At 39.0% G+C, this 13,964-nt stretch overlaps 1 protein-coding gene across 2 annotated transcripts in view; it reads right to left on the bottom strand.

Moving 5' to 3' along the window:
- Window positions 1–13,964, bottom strand: part of Rbpj (recombination signal binding protein for immunoglobulin kappa J region) — a 71,665-nt gene that overhangs the window by 41,905 nt on the left and 15,796 nt on the right. Inside the window, exon 2 of one of the 2 annotated variants that reach the window (XM_042674718.1) lies at window positions 9,065–9,247. The exons of the other annotated variant lie outside the window; for it this stretch is intronic. Within the exon in view, the coding sequence (XP_042530652.1) occupies window positions 9,065–9,081 (17 nt within the window). The 5' untranslated portion in view covers window positions 9,082–9,247. The remainder of the gene's footprint in view (window positions 1–9,064; window positions 9,248–13,964) is intronic. 2 annotated transcript variants of the gene reach the window in all.

The raw sequence follows: 13,964 nt of genomic DNA, 5'->3' as shown, positions 1-13,964 counted from the left end.
AGAGTAAGCCCAAGTGCCAAAGAGCTCTGAGAAGAGATAAACCATACAAAGGAACAGAGGTTGAAGGGCAAGATCTTATTAGAAGCAATCTTACCCAAAACCCACTTTTCCCCTAACCCACTGACAATCACCATTCCCTTTGTTCACTAAATTTTTAACTCTCACTTCTCACTTGACCTGCCTGGTTCTGTGACTCCAAAGTTGACCTTATTCAAGATTCACATTATTTATTGCTCTTTTACAGGAAGAATGCAGTAAAAGTTCTTTCATATTTTGGTTTGAATGTATCCTCCAAACTTCACACATAAGAAATGTAATTCCCATTTTGACAGTGTTGGGAGGTGCTTAGGTCATAAGGGCTCTATGCTCACGGGTGGATTAATGTTACTATGGGATTGGAGTATTGTCATATCGTGTTTGACCACCTCTTACCCTCCAATACAGGCAACTTTTTACACAGGGATGTATAGCATGGGTTTTTATGCAGAAAGATCTACCAGGCAGAGTGATAGCATGGCCCAAGTGGTAGAACAGCAGCCATGAGCAAGAAAGAAAGCTAGCGTGCAAAGCTATGAATTTAGTACCAGCATTAAATAAATTTCTATTTTAAGAGAGAGAAGGGGAGGTGGATAGAAAGGGAGGGAGGGAGGAGAGGGAGGGAAGGAAGAAGTGATAGATCTACCAGATATAATGGTAACATCTTGGACCTCTCAGCCTATGGATTATAAAAAAATAAAATAAACATTTTTCCATAAATTACACAGCCTATGGTATTCTGTTACAGTGGAACAAAATGGACTAAGACATTCACCAAGGACTTAGTTTGGTTCTGATAGCTTTCAAGACTTAAGTCTATTGTTCTGACCACTATATTATAACTCTGTTAATACAGACCAAGCACAGGGTCTGGGCTGAGATGTGTATGGGGTAGGTTTTCACTGTGAACACAGCCTGTAGTAAGTAACAGGAGACCAATAAGGTCTTTATTCTGAAACAGAAATACTACTTGTCTGGGTCAGCTCTTTTAAATCTGGACAGTCTCCAAGGATCTAAGATTTATTGTATTTTCATAGCATCCTCCTCATTGACCCTCGTTTGTCTTTCACTTCTCACTTGACCTGCCTGGTTCTATGACTCAAAAGTTGACCTTATTCAAGGTTCACATTATTGTTCTTTTATAGGCAGAATACAGAGAGAATTCTTTTGTTTGTTCAAGTTGCAAGTAATGAGGGAGGAAGGAGGGGAAAGGACAGAAAGGAGCTGGGCAGTACAAAGAAGGGACAGAGAGTAAAGGAGGAGAGACAAAACTGGAGCCAAGAGAACAACAACACGAGTTTAAGAAAGCTTGCTTGAGGGAGTGTCAGAGCCACCAAGGCAAAAAGAAACAAAAGAGCAATGAAGGATCTAGAAGCCATAAAAGGGCAATTGTCCACTGCCTAGCAAATCAAATCTGGTCAATCCCAAGTACAGAAATGCTTTCATTGGAATACAGAACTTTTTTTCTGTGCAATATGAGCATAGATCACAATTGGCCTTTCCCTACTCACTGTAAATTATTATGTAAACTACTTCTAAACAGTTCCAGGTCTTAATCAAAACCAGATTAAACACATATATGTATGTATATGCCATGCTCACCCTTCTGTGCTTTCAGCTATCCTATAGCTTTAGAATCCACATCTGTGAAATGGGAATGTGGGTGAGCTCATGAAGCAAGGGTTAATGAATGGGAAACACTGGGTGGAGAAACAACTTAAGCACAATTCTCATTAAAGGTCAATGTATAGGGCTGGGAAGTTGGCTCAGAGGTAGAGCGCTTGCCTTGCATGCCTGAGGCCCTGGGTTCAATTCCTCAGCACCACATCAGCAAAAAGAAAAAAGCCAGAAGTGTTACTGTGGCTCAAGTGGTAGAGCACTAGCCTTGAGCTGAAGAGCTGAGGGACAGCGCCCAGGCCCAGAGTTCAGGCCCCACGACCAGACCCGAAAAAAAAAAAAGGTCAATGTATACATAACAAAGACTTTTCAGCCCTCACTCATTTTAAGCCCCCAAAATCACTGGTACATGATAGGACAGACACATACCCTTGTTCTTGACTAACTAAAGCTATCTACCTGTGTGATGATAATTTTGTATACTCTGTAAAAAATGTTATAAATGGTCTTTGACTGAAAAAAGGTTCTCTATCTTTGCAAGAGCTATCAATCTCCAATTCAGTAATGACAAATAAGAAACTAAGACATTTCAAAATAAGACTGTGTATCTAGTCATTCTCTATATTTGTAAATTAAGAGGTTGAAAATGGCATCTTATACCATGGCAAAATAGTATTTAATTAAAAGTGCATTTAAAGACTGGTGCTAGGGCTGGGAAGGTGGCTCAGTGGTAGAGCACTTGCCTTGCATGCCTGAGACCCTAGGTTTGATTCCTCAGCACCACATAAGCAAAAAGAAAAAAGCCGGATGTGGCGCTGTTGCTCAAGTGGTAGAGCGCTAGCCTTGAGCTGACGAGCTGAGGGACAGTGCCCAGGCCCAGAGTTCAGGCCCCACAAAAAAAAAAAAAAAGAAAAAGAAAAGATTAGTGCTAGTGGTTCATGCTTGTAATCCTATCTTCTAAGGAGGCTGAGATGTTGAGGATTGAAGTTCCATGCCAATCTGCAGATACAAGCCTTCAAATAACCAACAAAAACTGGAGGCAAGGAGTAGTAGAACACTAACCATGAATGAAAAGGCCATGACAAGCTCTGAGTTCAAGCCCCAACACTGGCACCAAAAAAAAAGGTGAATTCATTGGACAAATACTGAGGGCCAGGGATACAGAAATCAACTAAATCTACAAGCAATGGCCAACATGCATGGGCACACCATCTGAACCATGAATGATCCACCTATTTTATAATTCCTATTTGTCCTTGTTGGGCTGATATGTGTATAGTACAATGTTCAGCTTCCCTCTTTTGTGATGGAGCCTCCAACACTTTTGTGCCTGGGATCAATCCAGGCCTTTCAAACTCAGACTCCCAAGTACTTTAAGATGACATGCATATCTTACTGCACCCATCTCTGGGTTGAGAAGGAGTCTTGAAAACATTTGTGCAAGGCAAAAAAAAAAAATTTTTTTTTGAAGGTCCTTTGTCTGGAACTCTGGGCCTGGACACTGAGTTTTTGTGCTCAGGGCTTGTACACTACAACTACAACCTGAACCACAGCTCTACTTCCCAGCTGTTTTGTGTGGCTAACTGGAGATGAGTCTAGACTTTCCTGCCTGTGCTGGCTCTGAACAGTGATTCTCAGATCTCAACCTCCTGAGAAGCTAGGGTTACAGGCATGAGCCACCTGGCACAAAATTTTTGTTTGGTTTTTGTCTTTTAGCTCAGAAGTCAGGCATGGGGAGATACCAGCACCTGGCTTCATCCATGCTATGTACATGTAATACTTGCTCCTGTCCCTTGCCTGACCCAAACTACAATTTCTTAGGTACAAGTAAATTTTCCACAGAAATATCAACAATAAAGGAATCTTAATAAACTAATTTAATACACATTTCATCAACCTAGTTATTCAGCTTCTACTACCATCTTAATATTGTAATTTACCTTCATCATCACAATTATGATAGCAAAACATTTTTTAAAGATATTTTTTAAAATTAGACTAATCATGGTTGGAGGATTCTGATTTTCTTAATCAAAAGTATGCTAAAAATCCTATTTAAAAAGGAATACAGTAAGAATCAGTACTCCTGCCAGGCACTGGTGGCTCATGTCTATAATCCTAGCTACACAGGAGGCAGAGATCTGAGAATTGTGGGTTGAAGGCAGCCTGGGCAGGAAAGTCTGTAAGACTCTTGTCTCTAATTAATTAACCACCAGAATGGCAGAATTAGAGCTGTGGCTCAATTGGAAGAATGCCAGCTCTAAGCAAAAATGCTAAGGGATAGGACTAGGGCCCTGAACTCAAACCCCTGTACAAGAGCATTAAAAAAAAAAAAAAAATCAGGGAGAACAAAGGAAGGGATCACCTTGAACAAGAAGCATGACCTTTGTACAACTACTTAATAAAAAAAGAAAAATGAGCTGGGCACCAGTTGCTCACACCTGTAATCCTAGCTACTCAGGAGACTGAGATTTGAGGATCACTGCAAAGCCAGCCTGGGCAGGGAAAGTCCATGAGACTCTTACCTGACTCTTATTTCCAATAAACTATTCACAGAAAGCGAAAAGTGGCTGTAGCTCCAGTAGTAGAGCACTAACTAGCTTTGATCACAAAGAGACTCAAGGTCCAGGATCAGAAGAGAGAGGAAAATAAAGAACGAAGTACTTAGTGCTCTTAATTATGAAAAACAAAACAATGCTACTGAAAAGAATATCAAGAATTAGAAATCTGGGAAAAGACAAGGGACAGCTGGCAGTTGAGGGAGGGGTGACCCTGGAGAAGCAAAGATGATAAAGGAATTCAATTCTTCCATACCCCAAATCCACATGACTGACTGGTTATTACTTTATCTTCTATTATTCAAAATATAACTTCTAAGGAATATATCAGAGAAGGAAATAAGATCTTCTTGATCCTTTCCAAGAACTTCGGCCGAGACAAATGAATTATGCTTATTATCTTTTGCTATCCTCTTTGCCAAAGGATTCTTGCATTTTTTTCAACTCCTAAGTTTAGAAAACAATTACACAAATTCTGTTCCTATGAAACAATTTACCAGCAGTCTTCATTCTCTTACTGCTTTTTAGCGAAGAAGTAACTGTATATTAGACACAATCTTAAAACATATGTATGCTGACAATGCCCTATTATGAAGCCTTATATATTTAAAAATATTCACCAGAGGGTGCAGAAATGGAGGGAAGAAGAGTGAACAAATGTAGTCATGGTATTCAATATATATACTATGTGAAAAATGAACTATGTAGCTTGTGGGCAGAGATAGGAGGAAGAAACTAAGGAAAATGAAGGAAGGAGTGACATTGTCCAAAAACAACTGTACTCATCAGCTGGGCACTGGTGGCTCACACCTGTAATTCTAGCTCTTCAAGGAGGCTGAGATCTGAAGATCAAGCTCAAAGCCAGCCTGGGAAGGAAAATCTCTCTGAGATTCTCATCTCCAATTAATCACAGAAAAAGCTGGAAGTGGCACTATAGCTGCAGCGTGCTGGCCTTAAACAAAAGGAGAGAGATCAGGGACAGCACCCAAGCCCAGAATGAAAAAAAAAAAGAAAGAAAGAAAAGAAAAGAAGAATTGTACTTATAACCTGACTTATGAAATAACCCCTTTGTTTAACATTGTAAAAATAACAATAAATAATATTTTTTTTTGGTCGGTCATGGGGCTTGAACTCTGGGCCTGGGCGCTGTCCCTCAGCTCTTCAGCTCAAGGCGAGCGCTCTACCACTTGAGCTACAGTGCCACTTCCGGTTTTCTGGTGGTTTATTGGAGATAGGAGTCTCACGGTCTCTCCTGCCCGGGCTGGCTTTGAACCGCGATCCTCAGATCTCAGCCTCCTGAGTAGCTAGGATTATAGGCGTGAGCCACCAGCGCCCGGCTAAATAATATTTTTTTAAAAACACACTCAGGGGGCTGGGAAGGTGGCTCAGTGGTAGTGTGCTTGCCTTGCATGCATGAGGCCCTGGCTTCAATTCCTCAGCACCACATAAGCAGAAAAGGCCAGAAGTGGCGCTGTGGCTCAAGTGGTAGAATACTAATACTGACCTGAAACACTGGGGACAGCACCCAGGCCCAGAGTTCAGGCCCCACGACCGACCAAAAAAAACACTCATCAGAAACTCTGACCATCTGCAAATATCTGCAAATTATCTCTTGTTATAAGGATATTATACTAGGCATAGATACTTCCAAAAAAAAAAAAAAAGTTTAAATGTCACCAGAATCCTTACAAAAACAGAAACCTTAATGTTTAAATGTTTGACAAGTATCTTACTAATGATGCACTTTTATATATTTTCCAAGGCAAACAAAGTAGACACATACAAAAAAATGAAACAAAAATCAAAACAAGACATGGAAGCTGAACTTTTAAAAGTGATGTTATTAGAAGCCATACACTAGAATCTATCCTGGTTATTTTAACAAGCAAAACACCATGTTAACACTAATTTCATCTCTGAGGAAGCCTATGTCTATGGTAAAACAAAAACGATTTCCATCAGTGGTGCTGTGGCTCAAAGTGGCAGAGCGCTACTCTTGAACAAAAAAGCTCAGGGAAGCACTTAGGCAGGCCCTGAATTCAAGCCCCATGACCATCACCACCAACAACAAAAATCTTTAGTTGGATGCGGGTACCTCACACCTACCTCACACTTATAATCCTAGCTAGTCAGGAGGCTGAGAACTGAGGATCACAGTTCAAAGCCAGTTCAGGCTTATTAACCATCAGAAAACTGAAAGTAATACCGTGGCTCAAAGTGGTAGAGAGTGAAAAGAGCTCAGGGACAGAGCCCAAGCCCTGAGCTCAAGCCCACCAGCTCACACTCATGCTCGTGCTCGCGCTTGCGTGCTCGTTCTCGCTCGCTCTCTTCTCTCTCTCTCATGCTCATGCTCTCTCTCACACACACATACAATATTTCAATCAATAGCTGCACTAGTGCACATGTGCAAGTGTGTGTGCCTATGTGCAACAGTACTGGAGTTTGAACTTAGGTAGGTATGCTCTATAACTTGAGCCTCTTTTTGTTTTAGTTATTTTTCAAAAAGAGGCTCAAGGTTTTGGCCAGCTAGTATTGCAATCTCACTTTGCCTCCCGCATAGCTGAGAGGACAGACACTCTACTACAAGAAGAAAGAGGAAGACTCACAGTAGGCAAACGTAAAATAAAACTTAAACTTGGCACATCCTGATTTGGCACTTAATAGTCATCACTATCCCTGTCAAATCAATTTTTGGTTCCTACATGCCCAGCCCCTCATAACTGTATTATGACATAATATAAATATATAATATTATACAATTATCTAATAACATGCTTATGCTATCACATACTTCATATGTAAGTCTATACTTTTTTCCAGACCATTCTCACAGCCTGTCAAGATAACAAAATAAATGGTAAATATAAAAAAATGAAACATGTTCTTCCAAGAACAGAAGTTTGTTTCTAGCCAGGTGCCAGTGATAGAGATCTAAAGGTCAGTTTGAAACCAGCCAGGGCAGGAAAGTCCATAAGACTCTTATTTCCAATCAACTACTCAGAAAAAGCTGGAAGTGGTGCTAGGCTGAAGTGATAAAAGTGCTAGCTTTGAGAAAAGTAGGTCAGGGACACTGCCTAGGCCCAGAGTTCAAGCTCCAGGACCAGCAAAAAAAAAAAAAAAAAGAAGTTTCTAAGTTTGCCTATGTATCAAAATACTCTGCAAATTTTAAACAAAATAAATGAAGGCACAATGCTACTCCAGAAAAAAAAAAAATTAATCTGAAGTAGTTAAGTATAATACGGAGAAATATATCTTGTAAACAACACATTGAATGCTATCATGAAATAATTATGTTTGAGGAACTCTTTTTTGGAGGATAAAATCTATTATGTCATCACACATAAAATTCTGGGTTGAGATGAATGGTTAGTAGTAGCTGACTTTCTTAGAAGATAATATTTTAATATTCAATATTTTTCTCTTAGCTTTAACTCCATTAAAAATTTAACTGTTTTAATGGCATATGGTAGCCTGGTTAATATAATGGACTTTACCGGTATATTTCTAGCCAATTTTTCAGCTCATGACTTTAACCTCTCTATCTTCCCAACACATGTCCATTCATTTTCTAAAGGATAAAGCATTCTGTCAGGCACTAGTGGCTCATGCCTGTAATCAGGAGGTATGAGATCTGAGGATCACAGTTCAAAGTTTGTGAGGCTCTATCTCCAATTAACTAACAAAAAAGCCAACATTAGAACAGAAGAAGAAAAGGAAGGAGAAGGAAAGAAGGAGAAGGAGGGGGGGGGGAGGAAGAGGAGGAGGAGGAGGAGGAGGAGGAGGAGGAGGAGGAGGAGGAGGAGGAGGAGGAGGAGGAAAATGACAGAATTCTGAACTTTATAACATTAATAAATTCAACATATCTGGGTTGTCTCACTCATAACACTTTTTTTGGTCATTCATGGGGTTTGAACTCTGGGCCTGAGTGCTGTCCTTGTGCTCTTCAGCTCAAGGCAAGCACTCTACCACTTGAGCCACAAAGCGGGGCTGGCTTTGAACTGTGATCCTCAGATCTCAGCCTCCTGAGTAGCTAGGATTACAGGTGTGAGCCACCGCGGCACCCAGCCTTCTAACACATTTTTTTTAAAGTTTACTTGTTAAAGTGAAATCCTTCTGTACAACTACTTAAAATAAAACTTTAAAATATAAAAACTTGGTAGCAATCACCTAGTACAAATATAATCAAATACTTTTGATTACATTACAAATACAATTTTATAAACATAAAAACCTTAAAAGATTTTTGGTGGCTAAATGGGTATTATAAAGCCCAAAATTACTACTACTAACAAATAACAGTGAAACTACATACCATAAGTATATGATTAACACATATTCATATATGAATATATATGAAAAGAAGTCATAATATTTGTATTTAAAAATCATTTTCCTCCAAGCAAAATTTCTTTAAAAAGAGTAAAACTGTATTATAAATGCCTAGAAATGTTTTTATTTGGTCAAAGAATCCAACTAAAAATGTAACCAAATGTTTCCTATTTAAACTACCATGAAATGACAGAAAAAAGCTAGTCTATGATGTAAAGCAGAAAGATAATTACATATAGACTAACACTTGAATAATGGCTGAACTATTTGGTAAAAGATATTATAGCCCATTACCATTAAAACTTATGGAAAATATCTACCCTTGCATCTCCTATAACCTTATCTCAAAAAGGAAAAAAAGCCAATTATAAGGTTTTAGTAACAAAAGAAAACCTACTATAAATTCATAATCATTTCTGCAATCTAAATACTAGAGTATCAAAATATGCAATAACTAAGTACAGAATTATGAGTGCTGATTCTATCCATGACCTTGGGTCACTGGGAGATTTCTAAAAGCATACCTTTTAATCCACGCCATGGTACTTCAAGAACATGTTAAGGTAAGTCACAGCTTGGAACACTTCGATGCACCTCAAAACACCTCAGCCAGAATATCTGTATCATTCTCCTTTTCTTTTGAGATCATAATGGTTCCGAAGAACTATAATGCTTCCATTTGAATGATAGTCTCATAATTTCAATGACTTAAAAACAAAAACAAAAACAAAAAAAAATAAGGACTTAAGTGTTGGTCTGTTAAGCCACTAGTACAGTGTTAACTGGCTGCCACGACTAAGAAAAACAAAGCTGTTGCTGCTACTACTACTGCTATGAAATACTGCCATTTCAAATGTGAATCCTATGAATGAAAAGTACAAGCATTAGCCCTCACTATAGAGATCTCAATAGTTAGTAAAGCCCCACAAATCTCTGACTCAATTATGTATTCAGTTTTTGTTTTCCTCAAAAAAGGTAAATAACTTGCTAGGTGTCAGTTCATCTCTAAATGACAACTATTCCACATGGATTAAATGAAAGCTGGATTCTACCATACACTGAAGTCACTGGCCAGAATTTCCTTCAAACAATGTCCTCTTGGTGTTATTATGTACTATTACTGAACCATTTAACTACATGGAAGTCATTAAATTGAAAACAAGTTCCAGTTTCTAATGCTTATTCCTATTAATAAAATAAAATGCATACAAATAAACAGATTGGCTTTGATATTGTGAAATAAATATTTGGTCTTCATTCCTGTTTTCTTGGCATATGTTTTCTAAAATCCTTACAATGGTCTAAGTGGTGTGTCTTTTTATATGCTAATAAGTTAAGTGAGGAGAAGCAACTCCAAGGTAGCTTCAGGATGCAGGCTGGTCACCAGAAATAACAAGGAAGGATTAGAGGTTTTCTTTGAAGAAGAGAGGGAGGTGAAAGTCAAATTGATTATAAATGAACAATGATTTAATCAATCAAACCTATGTAATGAAGCATCTACAGAAACACAAAAGGTGGCTGGGTGCCAATGGCTCATGCTTATAATCCTAGCTTATCAGGAAGCTGCGATCTGAGGGTTGTAGTTTGAAATCAGCCAGCATAGGAAAGTCCTTGCAACTTGTATCTCCAATTAACCACCAAAAAGCAGGAAGCAGAACTATGGTTCAAGTGGTAGAGCACTAGCTGTGAGCAAAAAAGCTCAGGGACCAGCATCCAGATGAACCCAAGAAGGGGAGAGGTTCCAGGATGGTGTGATATACCCATGGGAACATGGAACCCCCAAAGCCCTTCTCCCCTAGGATGCCCTACTCATCTGGTGCTCATTAGTACTCTCTGTAATATCCTTTAAAATAAACCAGTAAACATAACTGTTTCCCACAGTTCTGCGAGCTGCTCTAGCAATTTAATGGATCTTGAGGAAGGGCTAAAGGAGCTCTGGTTTATACCTCATCTATTCTAAGCAAAACAGGTAAAACAATCTGAAGCTTGTGATTAGCATCTGAAGGGAAGAAAGCAGTCTTTGAGACTGTGGGGGTCTAAGTAGTTTCAGAGCTGAATTGACCTTGGATACTGAAATGGATGGGAAATTGCTTGTTTGTTGGGGGAAGGGGGACTTATCAAAGAAGTTTGTGTTAATGCTGTCAGGCGGAGGAAAACCTGCTGGCTTTGAAATGACTAGCCACCAAGTTTTACTGCCACTTTGTGATTGCCTTAACTAGGTCCTGCTTTGCTCTTTACCTCACTCTTAACTTTTTCATATTAAAAAAATAAAGATATCCCATTATTAAAATATAGTAAGAACAAGATGTATCCTATCTACTAAAAATTCACAATACCTTTGTAAGCTTAATACCTTGCAGTTTCCAGGAAGAATAATGGGTTAATGACACAAAGAAAATAAAAACTAACCAACCATTATTGATAAATATACACAATGTCATAAAACAATTAAACTTACTTTAAGATAACAGAGTAGGAAGCTTTTAATAAGGCTAAGCCACAAAGGCTTCCAAAGACAGTAGATAAGAAAAGTTCAGTTTCATTCTAAGCATGGAGAAGAGCTAGTGAAAAGGTACACACACAAAGAATGGAAGAGGATAGTTTCACAGCTATGGAGAAAATAAAACTACTTCCTCTTTGAAAGGGTACAGGCAACTGATGGAAATCTTTTAAATCTAAAATGGGTTACAAATGTAGACCATTCTTCAGAGAGTTACTGAAGCATAACCCCACCCCACCAAAACAAACAACAACAATAAAACAACAGAAACAAGGGGTCTAGTTAAATGAAATCACTGAACTATCACCGTCTTCAGCCAGAACCATATTTTCAAATTAAAAACCATATTAGTACTTCATAGTCCCTCTAGTCTTGCTTAAGTTCAGTTTATGGCTGTGTGTGTATCTGTATCTGCCTGTCTGCCTATCGGTCTGCCTGTCTGCACGCCTGCCTGGAAAAACATGTCTCCTCCTGGAAAAACATTACACTGTTTCCTACAATCTGCTCCTCTAAATAAATATAGCTTACATACAGCTACCAGATTTAATAGCTCCTCCCCTTCACAAAAAAATTTAACCATCTTAGTCAAGATATAAATACATTAGAGGGCTGGGAATTGTGGCTTAGTGGTAGAGTGTTTGCCTGGCATGCATGAAGCTCTGTACAACATAAACAGAAAAAGCCAGAAGTAATGTTGTGGCTCAAGTGGTAGAGTGGTAGCCTTGAGCAAAAGAAGCTCAGGGACAGTGCCCAAGCCCTGAGTTCAAGCTGACGGCGACGACAACGACTACTACTACTACTACTAATAATAATAATAATAAAAACATTAGATAATAAAGAATGAAAACTAAGTTCTGATATTGTATGGAAAGAGAAGGTAGAAACTCCCACAAGGGTGGAAGTAGAGATGTAGCTCAAGTGGCAGGGTGCCAGGAGAGTAAAAAGCCAAGCAAAATAAGCCACAGGTATCTCATACATGTAATCCTAGCTGCTGAGGAGGCTGAGATCTGAGGATCACAGTTAAAAGCCAGCCTGCACAGTAAAGTCCATGAGATTCTTATCTCCAATTAACCACCAAAAACCCGAATTAGAGCTGTGGCAAGTGGTAGAGCTCTAAACTTGAGCAAAAAAAGCTCAGGGATGGCACCCAGGCCCTGAGTTGAAGCCCCAGTACAGACACAAGAAATACAAATAAAAATAGCTGAACCCATCACTAGGGCTCAGTCAGTCAGTCAGTCAGATGAACGCAGCCTAAAGGAAGAGAAGTATTCTACCATGTGAGTTAATAATGGCATCTCCTAGACTTGTTTCAGCATGTCACATAGTATGTAGGCCTGGTTACATAGTTTCATAGAAATAACCTAATTTAATGTCTTAGTCCTCAGAAAGCAAAGGAGGGCCTTTAAATAATCTATAACAAAACAGATATAGGAGATATTAGTAATTCAAGCACAACAAATAAATAATACAAATGTGCCTCCTTTCTATTATCTTCTAGTATATCCTTTCCTTCTAGTATATCCTCTCTACTACCAGTAAAAGCTAGTCAGATGTAAAAAAACAAAAATAACCTAGATAAGTGAAATACACATTTACATCTACTATCAACAATAAGCACTATATAAATTAAGACTGAAAGATTAACATAAACAGTAAAAGTCATAACTACTAAGTTACTGAAATATGTATCTCCAGAGGTTGTAGGGTTTATCTTTTTCTCACCAGCAAGTTTTAAGTCAGTGATTTTCAATTCAGTACTTTGAAATTTTTCACTGAATTTAATCACATATGATTATATGCCTAGTTTCTTAAATAGTGCAAAGAAAAGATATACCATGCATGAGGAAAGACTTGGTCTCATCATAATAAGAATATAATAATTGACATGAAACAAAATATATTTCTCTATCAGCAACTTACTGCATATACACAGAAAACAGTCAAGATTAGAGTTTAGGGGGATGGACCAGACTCTATTAGGAAAATTACATGTGGGCCAGGCTCCAGTTGCTCAGGCCTGTCCTCGCTACTCGGGCAGGAGGCTGAGACCTGAGGATCGTGATTCAAAGCCATGCAGGAAAATCTATGAGACTCATCTCTAATTAACCACCAGAAAATTGGAAGTGGCCTTGTGGCTGAAGTGGTAGAGCACTAGCCTTGAGCTGAAGAGCTCAGGGACAGAGCTCAGGCCCAGAGTGCAAGTGCCACAACAGAAAAGAAAAGAAAAGAGAAAAGAGAGAAGACAAGACAGGAAAAGAAAAGAAAAGAAAAGAGAGAAGACAAGACAGGAAAAGAAAAGAAAAGAAAAGAGAAAAGAGAGAAGACAAGACAGGAAAAGAAAAGAATGTAGGGCTGGGAAGGTGGCTCAGTGGTAGAATGCTTGCCTTGCATGCATGAGGCCCTGGCTTCAATTCCTCAGCACTACATAAGCAGAAAAGGCCAGAAGTGGCGCTGTGGCTCAAGTGGTAGAATACTAATCTTGACCTGAAACGCTGGGGACATTACCCAGGCCCAGAGTTCAGGCCCCACGACTGGCAAAAAAAAGAAAAAAGAAAAGAAAAAGTACATGAGGTAAATTTGCCATGAAGTTGGTAGTACAGATGATTTTGCTAATATACTGTACCTCTAGGCTGGCTTAATGAAATGCAAAATTTTCCAAAAAGCTAGTCAGGAAAACATGTCCTCAACTATAATTCATCTCATTTAATAAAAGTTCCTTACTTATTGTATGTCTTTCAATGGGTGAGAGAAAGAGCACAAAAATAAAAAGATTGGGCTGAGGATGTGACTTATTGGTAGTGTGCTTGCCTAGCACTGGCAGGACCTTGGATTTGATCCCCAGCACCATAAAAGGGTGGGAGGGAGGGAGGGAGGGGAAAGAGGAGATCACTGACTTCATGGAGAAAGTGTCGTGGACTTTCTTT

This window comes from Dipodomys spectabilis, unplaced genomic scaffold (genome assembly GCF_019054845.1).
Source record: "Dipodomys spectabilis isolate Male_0828 unplaced genomic scaffold, ASM1905484v1 ptg000021l, whole genome shotgun sequence".
Lineage (NCBI taxonomy): Eukaryota > Metazoa > Chordata > Mammalia > Rodentia > Heteromyidae > Dipodomys > Dipodomys spectabilis.
This window is presented reverse-complemented; position numbering and strand designations above follow the sequence as displayed.